Here is a 14758-nt window from a genome sequence, read left to right as displayed (position 1 = left end):
CTAACAGATTACTGTTATTCTGGTTTGGTCCAGAACCAATTTACAGAGCTTTGATGGGGGGGGGGGGGGGGAGAGGACCTGTGCTTATATGGTCATATCTCAGCCAATTCGTAATTCGTTCAACTAATTTTGCACATTTGCAGGTACTTTAGGTGCTTTTTCAGGTTATGGGATCAAAATTCAAAAATTCTTAAAATTGATTTTTGTGGCGTCATCACTTCGGTACTCTATTATGAAGCATTGTAGCAGCAGAATCAATTATAGCAACCGTAAATTGTATTAAGCAGAGTGCAGAATACGCCTCAACCCTCCAACGGAAGAAATTTTGTCATATTTGCCATCCTCAAAATTCTCCTTGTAACTTTTGAATGTAAGTCTCTAAGAACTTGAATTTAATGTATTGTTTGGTCTTTACGCTTTGTCAGGAAAAAAGAAATGTTCAAGCACAGCTGTCAATTTCTCTCACTATTCATACTCTTGCCAAGTTATGCATAGGTCTTCCTCAAAACGACTGTACCGTTGGATAACCTTCCTCTGGCTCACAGCCGTGAAACTGTAATGTTTTCTGGACTTTAGTGTTAAACTCCATTTCACGCCCGTCGTTAGATTTTGTGTTGGAGCACGGTGTGCAGGTTCCATTGGCTCACAAAGTTTGTAAGCTATCCTTTGTTTGAACACAAGTTTTAAATTTTACACAATTGGAAGCAAAAATCTTTTTTTCGAAACAGAACTTGTTCAAAGTGAGGGTTTCGAGGATGGAATTTTCATGTTATGTAATATATTAATTTTTAAATGGAGTTATGTAACGTAGAAGGTTGAAGAATCTGTGCAAATGTTTGCAATAAACCAAACAAACTCTCGAATGACAAAGCAAGAGAAGTGGCTCTTATTACTCAAACTCGTTTAACAGTTGGTCAGTTTCATTCAATATGACGCATGTGTTTTTGCTTGCCATAACTTGCCAGCTCTATTCACTTCGAGGCCGGCCGGAGGGGGGCGTAAAATTCTCTATGAGTTCAGGGCCGTCGGAAACGGGGGGATGTTTTGGGCTCAATAATTTTTAAACTCTACTATATTTCGTTTGTAACAGCGTACTGAATGGGAACCAATACAATGGGCAGCCACTCCCCCTGTATGTAATTAGTTGCGACAGCACTGGAATTGCATCAAAATTCTGGCACAGGAAATTTATAAACAAGATATATGCGAGAATAACTTACTCTGTCAATAAGGCTATTCTTAGATTGGGCATGTTCAAGTTACATTAGCCTGCTTCGCAGACCATATTCTGAAGGAGAATAATATGGTCTGCGACGCAGGCTACAGTTACATTTGCTAGTGGTAAATAGATACCTGGTAAATTTTCGCATTGTTGTGCCGTTTTCATGCCATATTTTTTTAGGGACAGGGTACGTTTTTAGAATTTTTTTGCATGGGATAGCGTCAGGTTGCAAAAAGGTTTTCCAAACATCCCTGTAATCTGGCTTGGTGCCCCCCGAGGCAGTCTATTGCCGAGGGAAATGTAAGATGAAGGCACTGGTCTTTTGGCCGCTACCATTCCAAAGTATACACTCATTTTGTTGTATAAGAAACAAAGGTCGATGTTGAGTACTGCAGTTTCTTTATGTTCTGGAAATCTCAATACCGTAAATCTTCGAATAAGCCCCCACGCTCGAAGCCTTCGAGGATTTACGGTACTCATTGTTTCATAAGAGTTTCTTAATTATGATGTCATGAATGATGTTATGAAATATTCGTGATCTTTTTTATCACGTCAAGAGATTCTCTGCCGTTCTGATGCTATATTTTGATGTGGGAAATATATTTTTATCCCTTGTGTCTTAAGTTCTAGGCCAACAAGGCAATAGTTTCTTAATTTTTTTGCTTCGAGTATTGAAGTTTCTCAATTTTTTCTGACTGTCTGGTATTTGTTTCTTAGAGCCAGTCTCTTATAAAAAAATGTGTATCCAAGAAAACCAGATTCGGAGGATGATTATTTTACAATAGAACCGGGATGGTTTAGATAGATCCTATAAATATATATTTGATTTGGTTAATGTTGAGTAGAATGCGTCTCTCTTATCCGAAGCATACCTCTGTGGAATTTTCCTAATTTACATAAATCTTGTTTGCATAAAAAAGGGGAAGCCTGAATCAAGACGTCTGAAAAAGGCCGTTTCAGATGATTTTAGAAAAGAGGGAAAGAGTAGAATAATTGCAAATTGTATGATGCTATTAATGCTCCCAATTGGTCCCTAAAGGTCCCAATTGATAAACCCATTTTGATTTACTTTGGCCGATTAGTAAGACGCGTTCGTGCGATGATGGAGTGAACGTAAAAGCTACTTCCGCCCTTGAGATTCCGTTTATTGGTAAACTGTATTATTTCAACTCAATAATTTTACCTAGCTGATTCGCATGGTACAACCACCTCCCGCCCCGCCCCTAGCCCCCTCCAAATATCTATTAGCCTCTCTGTCCTTCTCACCATGTGGTCACACTTCTAAAATAGCGAGACTTTTCAGGGCCATACCCAAAAAGGATTTAGGAAAGGCTACTTTTTCCAAAACAAGAATACGAATGAAGCAAGTAAAACTAGACACATCTTATCGTTTATCCATTTCACGTCCATTAAATAATTCCACAATCATTAAAGCTAGTTATTTAAAGCACACAACCTAGACAAAAGTACTCCATACGACTAGACATAGCACAACAATGGCTAAGAAATCAGTTCTTTTCGCTGATCCAGAGTCAATCGAATGATATTTCTCAGCAACAAGTGTATTTTTCTTTATTTCACCGGGACTAGACGCATTAAGGTGCATACAGTCATTGGGGGACTGGGGAACAGTATACTTAAACGACGCCCCCCACATGGAGTTGCATAGGCCCATACCATCTTTATAAATATCAGCGAAACTTGAGCAGTTTTTCGGCAGTTTGCATTTGTTTTCACCTAGTTGATTGAAATCAAAATCAGCTATCCAGTTTTTGGCGCATGTCATGTCGTCCTTACACGAGTCGAACCAAGCATTACAAAATGAACTGCAAATAGGCACTCCAACGAATGACCCTTGAAACTGGCCTTTCCAATACCCAACATTTGGCGAACATTGGTAAAAACATTCCACTTCCTTCATAAAAGTTTGACATGTTTTGCTAATAGATCCACAGTTATTCCACGAGAAATTTCCAATTTTATTTATGTCAGTCGGAGCAAGCTGTTTCGTGAACTCCGCAGTACAACATGTGTTTGCCTTGTAAGCATGGCAGGCTTTATATTCGGCTGTTTCTGCCCCTGGCGTATCCTTGTGGTAAATTCCAGTAAGGCACTGTGGCGGTTTTATACTAGCCAATGTAAGAGACATAAATGCAAAGATGACTATTAAAAACTTACACATCTTTGAAACCTGCATGTTCTCTTTCGTCGTAAGACAGCCTTTCACCACAACGTGAACCGTACACTAAGCACATGGACTGAATGTTACATAATTGCCATCTGACGGATGTTATGAACAATGTACGGGAATAATACCTCTTGTATAAACGATTATATCTCCTGCCTCTTTGTTTGATGCGTGACGAACGGCCCTTTTAGCCACGCATGTCTTAAGGCTTGAGGGGGTTAAAATATTTTGTTGGGGGATGGTTTTTTGTATGAGTTTAAGCAAAGATACTCGAATAGTATCTTTGGTTTGAGTACATTTTGAAAATTTTCAGGGACTCTAAACCCCGTTTATTCCCACCCCCCTTTAGCGGTCCCTGAATGATCTTCAAAACGATATCCGAACAAGTTTGAAATGCTGTATTCAGAAACAACTTTAAAAGAAGTTTTCTCTTCCCATTAAAGACAATAATCAGGGCCAGTAGTCCTAAGAACAATTTGGAAAAACATCATAAACAGACATAAACAGTTGTATGCCGCAAGTCTGGAAGGAAAAAAAACCAGCAATACTGAATGTCACATAATTTGTATGACCTTAAAGGGCAACCACAACCCAAAATTTTTATTAACGATGTTTGTTCACTGGATCAACTTGGTGCAAATATAGCCAGCAGACACAGATTTAATACGACAACACAGCATCACTAAGAAACTAATATATGAATTACAACCTTAAACTATTAATCAAAGATTGTAGGGAAAACAATAAGACAAGAGACCAAAAAGATATCTGTTTGCCTATAAATTTGACCCTAACAGCCCTGCAGGTAGTACCAAATTAGAACGTGTGGTGCTGGTGTACATTGAAATATATATTAAGGAGTTCCATATTACTAAATAAATTAAATCTTTTATAAATTATAAATCTTCAAGCAACATTTGGCGTGATTGTAACTTGAGTTGACTATGAGCCTCGAGATGTGGATTCCAAGTATGAAAACTCCCAGAGCCCCCGGACCATAAAGGGGGCCAGTAAAATTTAATATCTGTATAGAGCAGTACGCTTCAAATCAATCCCCAGACCAGAACTAGCATTGGAAGTCTCTGTAGACGCTTGTTTACACGCCCCCAAAGAGATTTTCTTGGGTCTGGGACGAAAAGAAAGATGGGATTTATGCATATCGCCCAAACTGCGATTGCTGTCGTTGTTTTTATTGTGAGAAACCTTTTTCAACGTTTTGGGTATAATTACCTCATAAATTTTATTAAGGGGTTGGGTATCTATCTCACGTATTTTGATATAGAGAATCCTGATTTTCTAAGTATTTTTGGAATGTCATGTCACGCTATACGATAAAGCATACGATCATAAGAATAGTGCTATAGCCTTGAATATAATCCTTAGACATTGCAAGCAAAAAAGTCTCAACAGTAGTAACCCAATCAATATATAACAAAAGATACATACCACCCGATGTTTTAGGATTATATTAAGAGCATCGAGACAAACATGCAAAAATCCGAGGGGCCATTCGCTTTTGTAAATAGCGTACGATTTACCGACAACACGACAGGATTTCTACCAAAGATGTCCGAGTTTTCCATGTTTACCCCTCTGAAATTCTTCCTTTTGAGTGCGACAGCTCCTCTGCTTGGGATTAAGGAGCATGTGTAATTATGAATAAGTTCTATGGAGTTTTGAAATCAAGAAGGGGGATTTTTCTCTCCAACTCATATCCTCAATAAATGGGTTAGGGCAAATTGCATCAGAGGCATTTTAGAATAAAATCATTATTATAGATGAAGATCGTGGCTGGCGGCATCCACCCTCAATTGTTTCAAACCCGTATTTAGAGAGACACTTCCAAGCTTTTATTTTATACATTATACACGGTTTGTGCAGCTGCGCTTGGGTAGAAAGTCAAAATTCCCTGGGTGCCAGAGCCACCAAAATCAATGGCACCAAAAAATGGGAAACGCCAGCAAAACGGCAGCACTATATTTTTGCTGCTTGATCTCTCCCTTTTAAACTAAACAAAATGCCCCGAAGGCTCATGACTATGGACGTGTGCTTACTTTAAATTTAGTCTTTATTCTTTCCCAAGAATTTGGGCACGAGCCAAACTTTTTGATTTTGTTCCTCATACAATACATTGCATAATTTACAATTTTTTTCGTTGCATAATTTGCTGGCCTCCTACAAGTTCATACAGAAGAGAACGTCGATTGACGTGAAAAACTTGATTAATTTTTGTGTCTTCCACAATCGTACAAGTATGGATCAACCTTATTTAAGATGGAATATAGAAAGATAAAAGATGACAGGTAATTTTTTTATGCACAAGATCAGTAGATAGGGCTTTCTTTCATTTTGCCTTTTGTCTGACATCTGCATGCCTTGGTGAAGAAATAATAACACAGTCTATCCGCTTCAAAAGCTGTTTATCCGATGTATTTCTTGATTGCCAATGACTTAGGAATCGGACATCTCAGATCTTCCTTTTACAATTAACTTTACAATAATTTAAGATGGCTGATGGCGTTATTTTGAAGTAGCGGGGATATGCAAAGATCATCTGTTGGAAATAAAAAACTCTTCACTCGAAGCCTGGCTATGCGCCTTTGGCCGTAAACCAGGATGACGAGAAGCCCAAGAAAACCTATCCTCTTCCCCAAATAATCGATTAAACCAAAAGTACAATTGTTTGAAAAAATGGGAAGAAAAGCACAATATATTTATCGCCTCCCAAGAGTTCTTGCTTTAATGTTACCATCTCTAAGTATCCGCATAATCATCTCTAAGTTACCATCTCTAAGTATCTCCAGATTACCACACCAACACCTACTCTACCTTTCATCTACTACCTTTGTTATGATGATTTCTTTTCCTTCGTGTTTTTTAGACAAACAGCCCCTTTGAGCGTTTAAATGAGTATTGACATTTTCTGAAGAAACCCTCATTAGGCCCAAGCGTAATTCAGTCTCATTTTCAACCACAAATTTGTTTGTGAAAATGTTTACACTGATCTGCTTTTGCAATCAATTAACAATAACAGAGCAAAAGGAAAACAAAAGAAGCAGGTGGGGATGCATTTCAACAAAGAACAGTGTTCTATTTTGAAGCTACAATACTTTCGCATTCCGAAAATTGTCTTGGCTGTAGAAAAAGAAGGCAGAACTAGATCAAGCATAACTCTTCACGAATCTTGCTTGACGAAGAACTTTCCCTGTCAAGGGTTTAATCTACTACTAATCTACTTTCACCGTTATAAAAGCAAACAAATTCTGTGTTGGGAATCGAAATTCTTCCTTTATGCATTTCATTTTAAAAAAGCTCAAAACATCTTCGTTGTTGAAGAAAGAGATGATATTTCAGAAAATCTTATTTTAGTTGCTGATGGTGAGATTAAATTAAAGTTATGGAGCATATTCTAAAATAAACGAGTTTGAAAAGAACACGTGATGCATTAATAACATTGATCACGATAAACGACCGCTCACAGAAGACCATCTAGATTTGTAAACAAAGCATTATCTACGAAGCATATGGTTTGCGCATATGGTTTTTATGCAATACAATGGAAAGAGAACCTGCTATGCCTATCTTACGTGAAAGGAACAATTTTCTTTTGTATCTCATTTTCGAGATTTAGAAGTTCTGTGAATTTGGAAAGGGAGAAGCAAGGATTCTTTTCAGGCAAACTACTGACAGATCTTTATGGATTGCGGATTTTGGTGAATTTTGGCAGATCAAAGCACGTTGATATATGGGATTGTGAATGACGTGTATTTGGCATGGCCTTAGGTTATCGACTCGTTCATGATACATACTTACTTCAATAACAAAGCGGACAAAAGAGAATTGATTTCCAACAGCAGACAGAAGCATGGCATAAATTTTGACGAAAGATGACAACATGGTAGATGCTGTTGCCTTTGGTATGGCAGAAGAAGAAGGGATGATCATGCTGGTACACTGGTGGTGATGATTTGATTTGAATTAGGTAGCGTTTCATGAACAAGCTTCAAATTTTCGTTAATCTAAGAAATTAGTCGTGGTTGTGTTTGTAATCTCTTTCCTTTCAGCATACGCTAAACAAACCCAAAAGTCCTGCTGCAGTTTTCCCACACATGGCAATGCCATCTTATTAACTTGAGAGGATGATCAATGAAGATCCGATATAAAGCGTTTTGGCCTTGATCAAGCGGGTCTTCGTATATGTAAATCCTTTGATTATGCTAAGAATGTGTTGAAACGAAAAGGAAACGAAATCGTTCAGCGGAAGATCGATGTCTACCTAAATGAAATTTATGTTGAAAATAAGATTGCATACCATTCAATCATAGATAATATAAAGTTATTAAACGGAAACCATATTAAAGGTTAGGTGATAATGGAAGCACTTTTTCTGAAGAAACAAAGCCTAAACTCTATAACTGTCGTTGCCTATTATCTGGTCAGTTCTAGAAGTTATACCATTTTACAATAAACCAGACATTTTTCAGAGTCTCGATGTTCATGTTTTTCACATTCAACGAAGTTTAATAAACAACAACTTTTATGAATTTTTTTAGTATCACTGCTGATTGGCTGATAATACTTGCTCTGTTTTATAAGACGACATAAAATTTTCAAAAATAAATTGGTTTTTCTCCTAATTTTCATATGAAGCTTTTTATGACATTTTTAAATGGGGGTATCTATATGCAGCTTTGAGACAAAGAACATGGTACTGTTTTAAGATGTTATTCATTAACCATGGTCTATCATGCAAGCATTGACGATGCTAGCTGATCTACACTAATTGACTTTGACAATAACCTTATCTGGATTTCTTTTTTAGGATATTTGACTAAAAACAAATTTGGATCCAACCCTTTTTTAGACCAAATTGGTTTTTGCTTAGATTTTCCACATGACATGACCGTCCAGTAAGAGAAGCGAATAACTTTTCTACCTGAGATGATAGTTATGTAAAACTAAGCATTGGTGTGGAATATGTAGATAAATTCAGAGACATGAAATTGAGGTTAAATAATCCATACGAAACTCTTATTGCACGTTGTTAATAATGGAATCGCTGCTTAAATTCCTATTATAAATGTGACGTAGGTATATAACAAAGTGATGTTTGGCGAACCCAGTCCTCTGTCTGCGGTTATGCTTAATTCAGACGAGAGCGGATCAGATAAGATCAGAAATTATGTCTAGGCCTTCGTCTCATTAGCATAAATTTGATAGATATTTGGGTTTCCTGAAATCGAAAATATACTCAAGAGCTCAACATTTGTAAATATACTTAATTTTCTATTCAAAAACCTCTGATAAGAGTTCCATCATTGAGGATATATATATATTCTGGAGACATAAGCAAAGATGCTTTAAAAAATTCTGCGAAAAGGACAAATCATGCAGATGTCGAAATAAAATATTTATGATTAATGTTATTTGATTTTAATGAATTAAGGCTAGAGCTTTAATAACCATGTCAATTTATTTTCACAGGTGAATGTGAGCTGGGCTGTCTGGTTTGTTACGTGATTGGCAACTCTACAGAGGCTTGGTGGGTACGTTGGAAGACCATTTAGGTTGTTCTGGAAACAAGCATAACAGATATAAGTTTCAAATCGTATTATAACTTTATATAAAAACGCCAATGACATATTATTAATGTCAAGTACTGCACGAGTAACAGCTTTAAAAATGCAGTATATACCACGAAACAGAGCATCATTTATTGATCAGTTGAATCCATTTGTCAACCGCATATTCCAACATGCAGTAATGCAAGGAGATATGGCAGTAGTGACGCTTATGCTGAAGCACGGTATTGTTGTTAAGCGGAACCAGAGGAATCCTCAAGGACTGACGGCATTGCAGCAAAGTGTGCTTGATGGTAACAGTCGTCTCGTTATGATGCTGCTCGAGTCAGGAGCTGATATGGAGGCTAAGACCTCAAACGGCTGGACCTGCCTTCACATAGCCAGTGCTACTGGGGATATGAAAATGGCAAGGCTATTGCTTGCGCATTGTGCGGATGTTGTTGCCTTGACGAAAACGGACGAATTGCCAATAGATTTGGCTATGAACATGGATATGAAGATACTTCTAGCAAATGAAATGTCAAGGTGTGGTTATATTGAATTATCACAATGGTATATGGATAAGATCACACAACAAGATATGGGTGTCTTCTATGTTATGTCGGCAGACAGTCTGTTGGAGATTGCTTGTGAAAGACCAGACCCTTTTGGCAGCCAAGCATACGATTTACACAGTCAGAACTACCTACAAACGTATTCGTCTATGATTAATCTTTCTCATTATTCTGCATCAGAGATGAATCTAGCTAGTCACAAAGCAAGAAAGACATCGGCATGGTCTCTTAATCAACAAGGGCAGCCTGTAAGTAAACTTGGTTCTTCCAATTACAGTGAAGATACGTACTCGTACACCCTGCCTACTCACGGGCGGTTAGAACAAATGTTCTCGAGCCCCATTGATTCCAACCATTTCGAAAAGCAACGTGAGGCAACCAGGAAGTCTTCTTTGAGCGCATCTTTGATTGAAAAAGCTGATCACACGCAGCAAGCTTCGAAGGAGGATTCTGTTGCTCCAAGAAAAGTCTCATCCTCAAATGCAACAAACAAATTAGCCCAAGACCAGCCTCACTTTGTACTCGATTCTGTTCAACAAGTCAATTCACCGGACCAAACAGAGATTGGTCCAATTGGCATTGGGAACAGGAAAAACAGTTTGCGCCGTAAAAAGTCATCACAAGCAATAGCAGAAGAGAGTGTTTATAATAACGAAGCCTCTCGCCGTATTGAGCTAACAATCGACTACAGTATTGATTATACCGATGAGAACGAAAGCGATTACTTAGAATTCAGTGCCACGGGTCGAGCGCGGGTCAACAGCAGTACAAGTGGAAGTTCTTCTGAAGAGCCAGGAGCAGAGCCATTTTTTGAGGAGGGAGCAAAGTCTCGTGGCTATGAGATTTTATATGAAGATGGGAATCAAGTTTCAGGAAACAGGGAGCTATTACAGGAATTTGCAGATCCGTACAGAAGTAACTCTCAATTTGAAATTGATACAGACAACATGGACCAGTATATTGTACAGAATGACGGCAGTGTTGATCGAATTATGCCGGATTTGGATCCAGATACGACACAAGAATGCGTTGAACAGGCGGTAACGCAAAATGAGGTGGAGTATGACGATCAAAGTCCATCTAACGGTAACATGTACTTTAACCCAATGTATACATCAACTGACATCACCTCCAAAAATGAGCAAGCATTACGTATAGGGGGAATAGAACACGAAACTTCAAGCACAACAACTTCAAGTAGCGATCAAGACGTCGTCTACGACTGGCAAATAAATGAGAACGACACTGCTGAGGGTACAAGAGGCTTCGAAAGGTCGCCCTCTGATCGCAAATCAAATAAAGGTAATAAGCCTTATGAGATTTACAGCGAAGAAACAGAGCTAATTTGCGACGAAACAGAGTTTGTTGAGAGAAAGCGTAAGAAGAAAGGTATTATCTCAGAAATTGTGTCTAGGTTCAAAAAGGGGTCTAGCAAAATGCAGAGGACTTCAAGTGACACCAATTTACACCATGGCGAAGATTGCTCTGTCATTAGAAGAGACACGAGGAAAGTCAAGACACTGCGGAGGAGAAGGCATGTACGCAGAAGCAACTCATTTTCAAGCTACTTTTCTCCGGGTGAAGAAAAAGGCACGAAACAAACAAAAGCTAAAAATGATGAGAAAAATAAAGTTAGCGAAGGGCCTAATTTAAGTCACGAAGTTTCAAAAGCAGTCCCTAAGCATGAGATTGCGCCTCCATACTCTCCACATCGGCGACAAAAAGTTATTCCTCTTTTTAAGGAGCCAATCAACAACCAGAAAGTGGCTCAAATGTACGCTAGCCTACCTCACAGAGGCTCGAGGGCGAATAGATTAAATCAGCAAGCAAAACGGTTTGACAATGCCTTGGTGGAGTTTGATAAAAGTTGGCATCAAGACTTCAAAACTGAAGACAAGATGTCTTGGGAGCCAAAACTTGACGTTGATAATGGTTGGAATAACGATAATAGTATGACTAGGATTCCTGTCAGGTCGGTAAACACGTACTCAAGAGAAGATGGTGCGTTGCAGCCAAGCGAAGGAAAGAACAATGAATCACCAGGGTGTGTATCCATGAAACTACTCTGTAATGTGTAGAAATGCTGATAACCGACGTAGGTGATTCAGCGAACCCAGAGATCTTCCTTCTTATGAAAGGAATAGCTTAGGCAACAACTGCACGTTTTAGTGGCGTATTGATAGTTGTGTTTTAGAGCTTTGACTCGGCACTTAGAGCTTTGTCTTAAAGGCTCTTGTGCAACCGGCATGCTTTGCGACTATAATTCAAAGAACCAGCCTAACAACTGTCGCTATGTATGCCGGTTGCGCAAAAGCCTTAAGGCCCTTTAGAAAAAGCACGATGCCTTAAACAAAGTATGTCTTTGAAGTAAAAGGTCCCCCGCTATATAATTTAAAAGGCCCTTTCTCTCATTTTCTAGCCTTTATCCTGTAAGGCGTGCTGGATATATTTAGACTGAATGGATTCGCCATTTCTTGGGGTATCATTATCCATTATTTTATCAATTCTTTCAAAAGGGGTAGCTTTTCAAAAACCGGGTATAAAAATCTATACGTTTTCAGAGTGAGTTAGTATCTCACCAAGATCTAGCTTTATTTTTATATGTTTTGTAAGTTATCGAGGTTTTCTGTAAGACATGGTATCACAACAAAAGAGTTGTCTAGAGCAGGTCAGAACTTATCTTTTATCATACACAAATTGGTATCACGTGGATTTAAGTGACTCCAAGTACCCTTTCGGGAAATTAAACTGAAAAGTAAGGACCCAATCGCTATCCTTTTGCTTTCGATACTTCTGAGGTTCCTAGGCATCACTTCAGAATTAAGATCATTATAAAACAACATAGAAGCGATGGCTAAAATTTTTACGTAGTGATATTTGGCCTTTGTAGACATTAATTGAATACCGAATATTCCCTAACTAACACACCCCATTATCTTGTACAGCAATCTTTATTTATTACATAAATATTCTGTTAAATTAGATTTTCCATCAAGATTTGAATCTTATAGATTCAGGACGTATTTTAGAATTCATTAATACAAATTAGCAAAAGTTGTTGAGTTTCAAACTTATGTAAATATATAAACGAAACGTTTGCTTAAAAATGTTCTCTCTTTTCTGTAACAGCTAAATGGTTAAAGGGATGTTCAGGAAATTTTTTTCTCAATAGCATTCAGAAATGGCTGTCATATCTTTTGAGGACCTTAAAACAATATCACAATTTTTCAGCTTTTCCCACATAACATCATGGCCAGGGAGGAGATGTGTGATGACAGGCTAGGTTTTCTATTGTTTCATCAAACATTCGTGCTTAATCACTGGAGGGTTTCTGAAATAAATAAATTATCTTCGTGTTTTTTCTCAAAATCTTTTCTAGATAAAAAATGTTTATTTAGCTCTACCAAGTGCTATAAGATTGTCTATAGCAGTTGTAAATTTGTGACTGTGCACTGTCAAGCTAGATACAAAGGGGTGACATGATGGATGAAGCTAAGTGAAGGTTTGGCTCCGAAAATGGCTTGGGAGCTAGCTCACCCTGTTAAAGTATGTTAGCTCCTAAAGTATGCGAAGGTTAAAAAATCAAACCATGACTGTGATCAAACTCATTGTTATAATACTGGGACAAAGAAGATGTTGTAGCCCCTCTGATGGAAGCCCAAGTCCCAATGTAAGAAATTTTTGCCACCTTCTCTATTCGAAAGCCCCAATATTTTTTATTACTTTTAACGGTATAGTTAAGATCTTCCATTGAGTATTCACAGTGGCGTAACCAGGGTTTTAGAGGAGATGAGACAGTTTAAGAAGATGAGATAACAATAATCTATATTGCTGCTTATTGTTTGGTCCCGCAAATCTCGTGATAAGACTGTTTTCTATTTCATTCACTTTGTTTGCCCATGTTAGTCACAGTTGTTTATCAGTATTTCTTTATAATGTTACCCCACACATATCATGGCGTCTTTGTTATTACATGCATTTAGGAAACGACCTTATAAGATAACTACACAGACCAAATGGCGTAACGGAGTCATCAACAAGAAAGCCCCATCCAACGCTGTAAAGCGTGTAAAACACATTAGCAAGATGCATAAATGATAACGTTTCTCGTTAACTAGGGAAAGCTGAGTTAAAGAAGCTTCAGTTGAAGAATTTTTAAAAGTTTTTAAGCACGAGGTGAACTAGAAACTGCGGTACGCCACTGAACACATTCAGTAGTTTCACTAAACCATTCGAGCACCCCCATTCACGCGTATTTGAATTACCATTAGGTACATTGACGTATTAGATTGCTTCCCATCAAATTTAGCAAGAGATATAATTGCATTATTAGCAGCAAATAAGTTAAGCCTCGAAAGAACATCGCAAATGATAACAGAAAGAAGATTATTAGTATCTTCACGGACACGGGCAACACTTGCATTCAATTTTCCATTTTACAAAGCCTTCCCAAATCTGCCCTCTGATATGGGTAACACAAACGTTTTCCTATGCTCAGCTAAAGTGCCTTGCAGTAAATTAGAGCTGTGTATATAAAATATGATAGCTTTCATGCCAAATCCTTTCGTGATGAGATTTGATTGAAATTAATCAGGGGCTCTGCACATATCAAAGCTCACCATACGGTTATGCCTGTCGTCTCTCTCTGGTAATTTGAATTTTTCTCTTATCCAATGTTTTTGTCCTCATCACTAGAACCTAATTCTATAGTTACCAATTTGTGGATCACCTGCAACCGAAAATCCAATTTTCTTTATTCAACTTCATGAATTTCAACTGACCCCTCCCCCTTACCACAATCAAGGACCTTCTATGCAGTATCGTCGGAACAAATTCGTAGGGGACTGCCCATTGTACCGTATTGCAAAGGAAACATAGTACAGCTTGAAAATTATTGGGAGGAGGGCTCCAGCCCATCCAGCTCATCCGAAAATTAACCATATTTTCGGAACATTTAATCCAGGGTACTCTTGTAGGATCATCGGAGCTTGGCCCTATGAAGTACCGAAGTGATGACGTCACAAAAATCTATTTTTAGAATTGTTCACTTTTGATTCCATAATTCGCATCATGAAATACCTCTAAATATGCAAAATCAGTAGAATGGGTTACAAATTGGAGGAGGAGTGGCCACATGAGCACAGGTTCTTGTCCTATCAAACCTCTGAAATTTCGCCTTGGTTCATAACTTTATGAACCAGGCCAGAATAAC

At 38.1% G+C, this 14758-nt stretch overlaps 1 protein-coding gene across 2 annotated transcripts; it reads left to right on the top strand.

The window, feature by feature from the left end:
* The first annotated feature begins 5613 nt into the window (after positions 1-5613).
* Positions 5614-14603, top strand: LOC148957258 (uncharacterized). Of its 2 annotated transcripts, none has more exons than XM_089115648.1 (2): positions 5614-5713; positions 8895-14603. In XM_089115648.1, the coding sequence occupies exon 2, from the start codon at positions 9060-9062 to the stop codon at positions 11622-11624; it is 2565 nt and encodes an 854-aa protein (XP_088971774.1). In that variant the 5' UTR covers positions 5614-5713; positions 8895-9059; the 3' UTR covers positions 11625-14603. The 2 variants fall into 2 exon arrangements, with proteins under 2 accessions (XP_088971774.1, XP_088971773.1); XM_089115647.1 differs by lacking the exon at positions 5614-5713 and adding an exon at positions 6558-7392.
* The last annotated feature ends 155 nt before the right edge of the window (positions 14604-14758 follow it).

Source organism: Rhopilema esculentum, unplaced genomic scaffold (assembly GCF_057945365.1).
Source record: "Rhopilema esculentum isolate cy_ngs unplaced genomic scaffold, ASM5794536v1 HiC_scaffold_36, whole genome shotgun sequence".
Lineage (NCBI taxonomy): Eukaryota > Metazoa > Cnidaria > Scyphozoa > Rhizostomeae > Rhizostomatidae > Rhopilema > Rhopilema esculentum.
The sequence above is the reverse complement of the archived record's forward strand: the minus strand, read 5'-3'. Positions and strand labels throughout refer to the sequence as shown.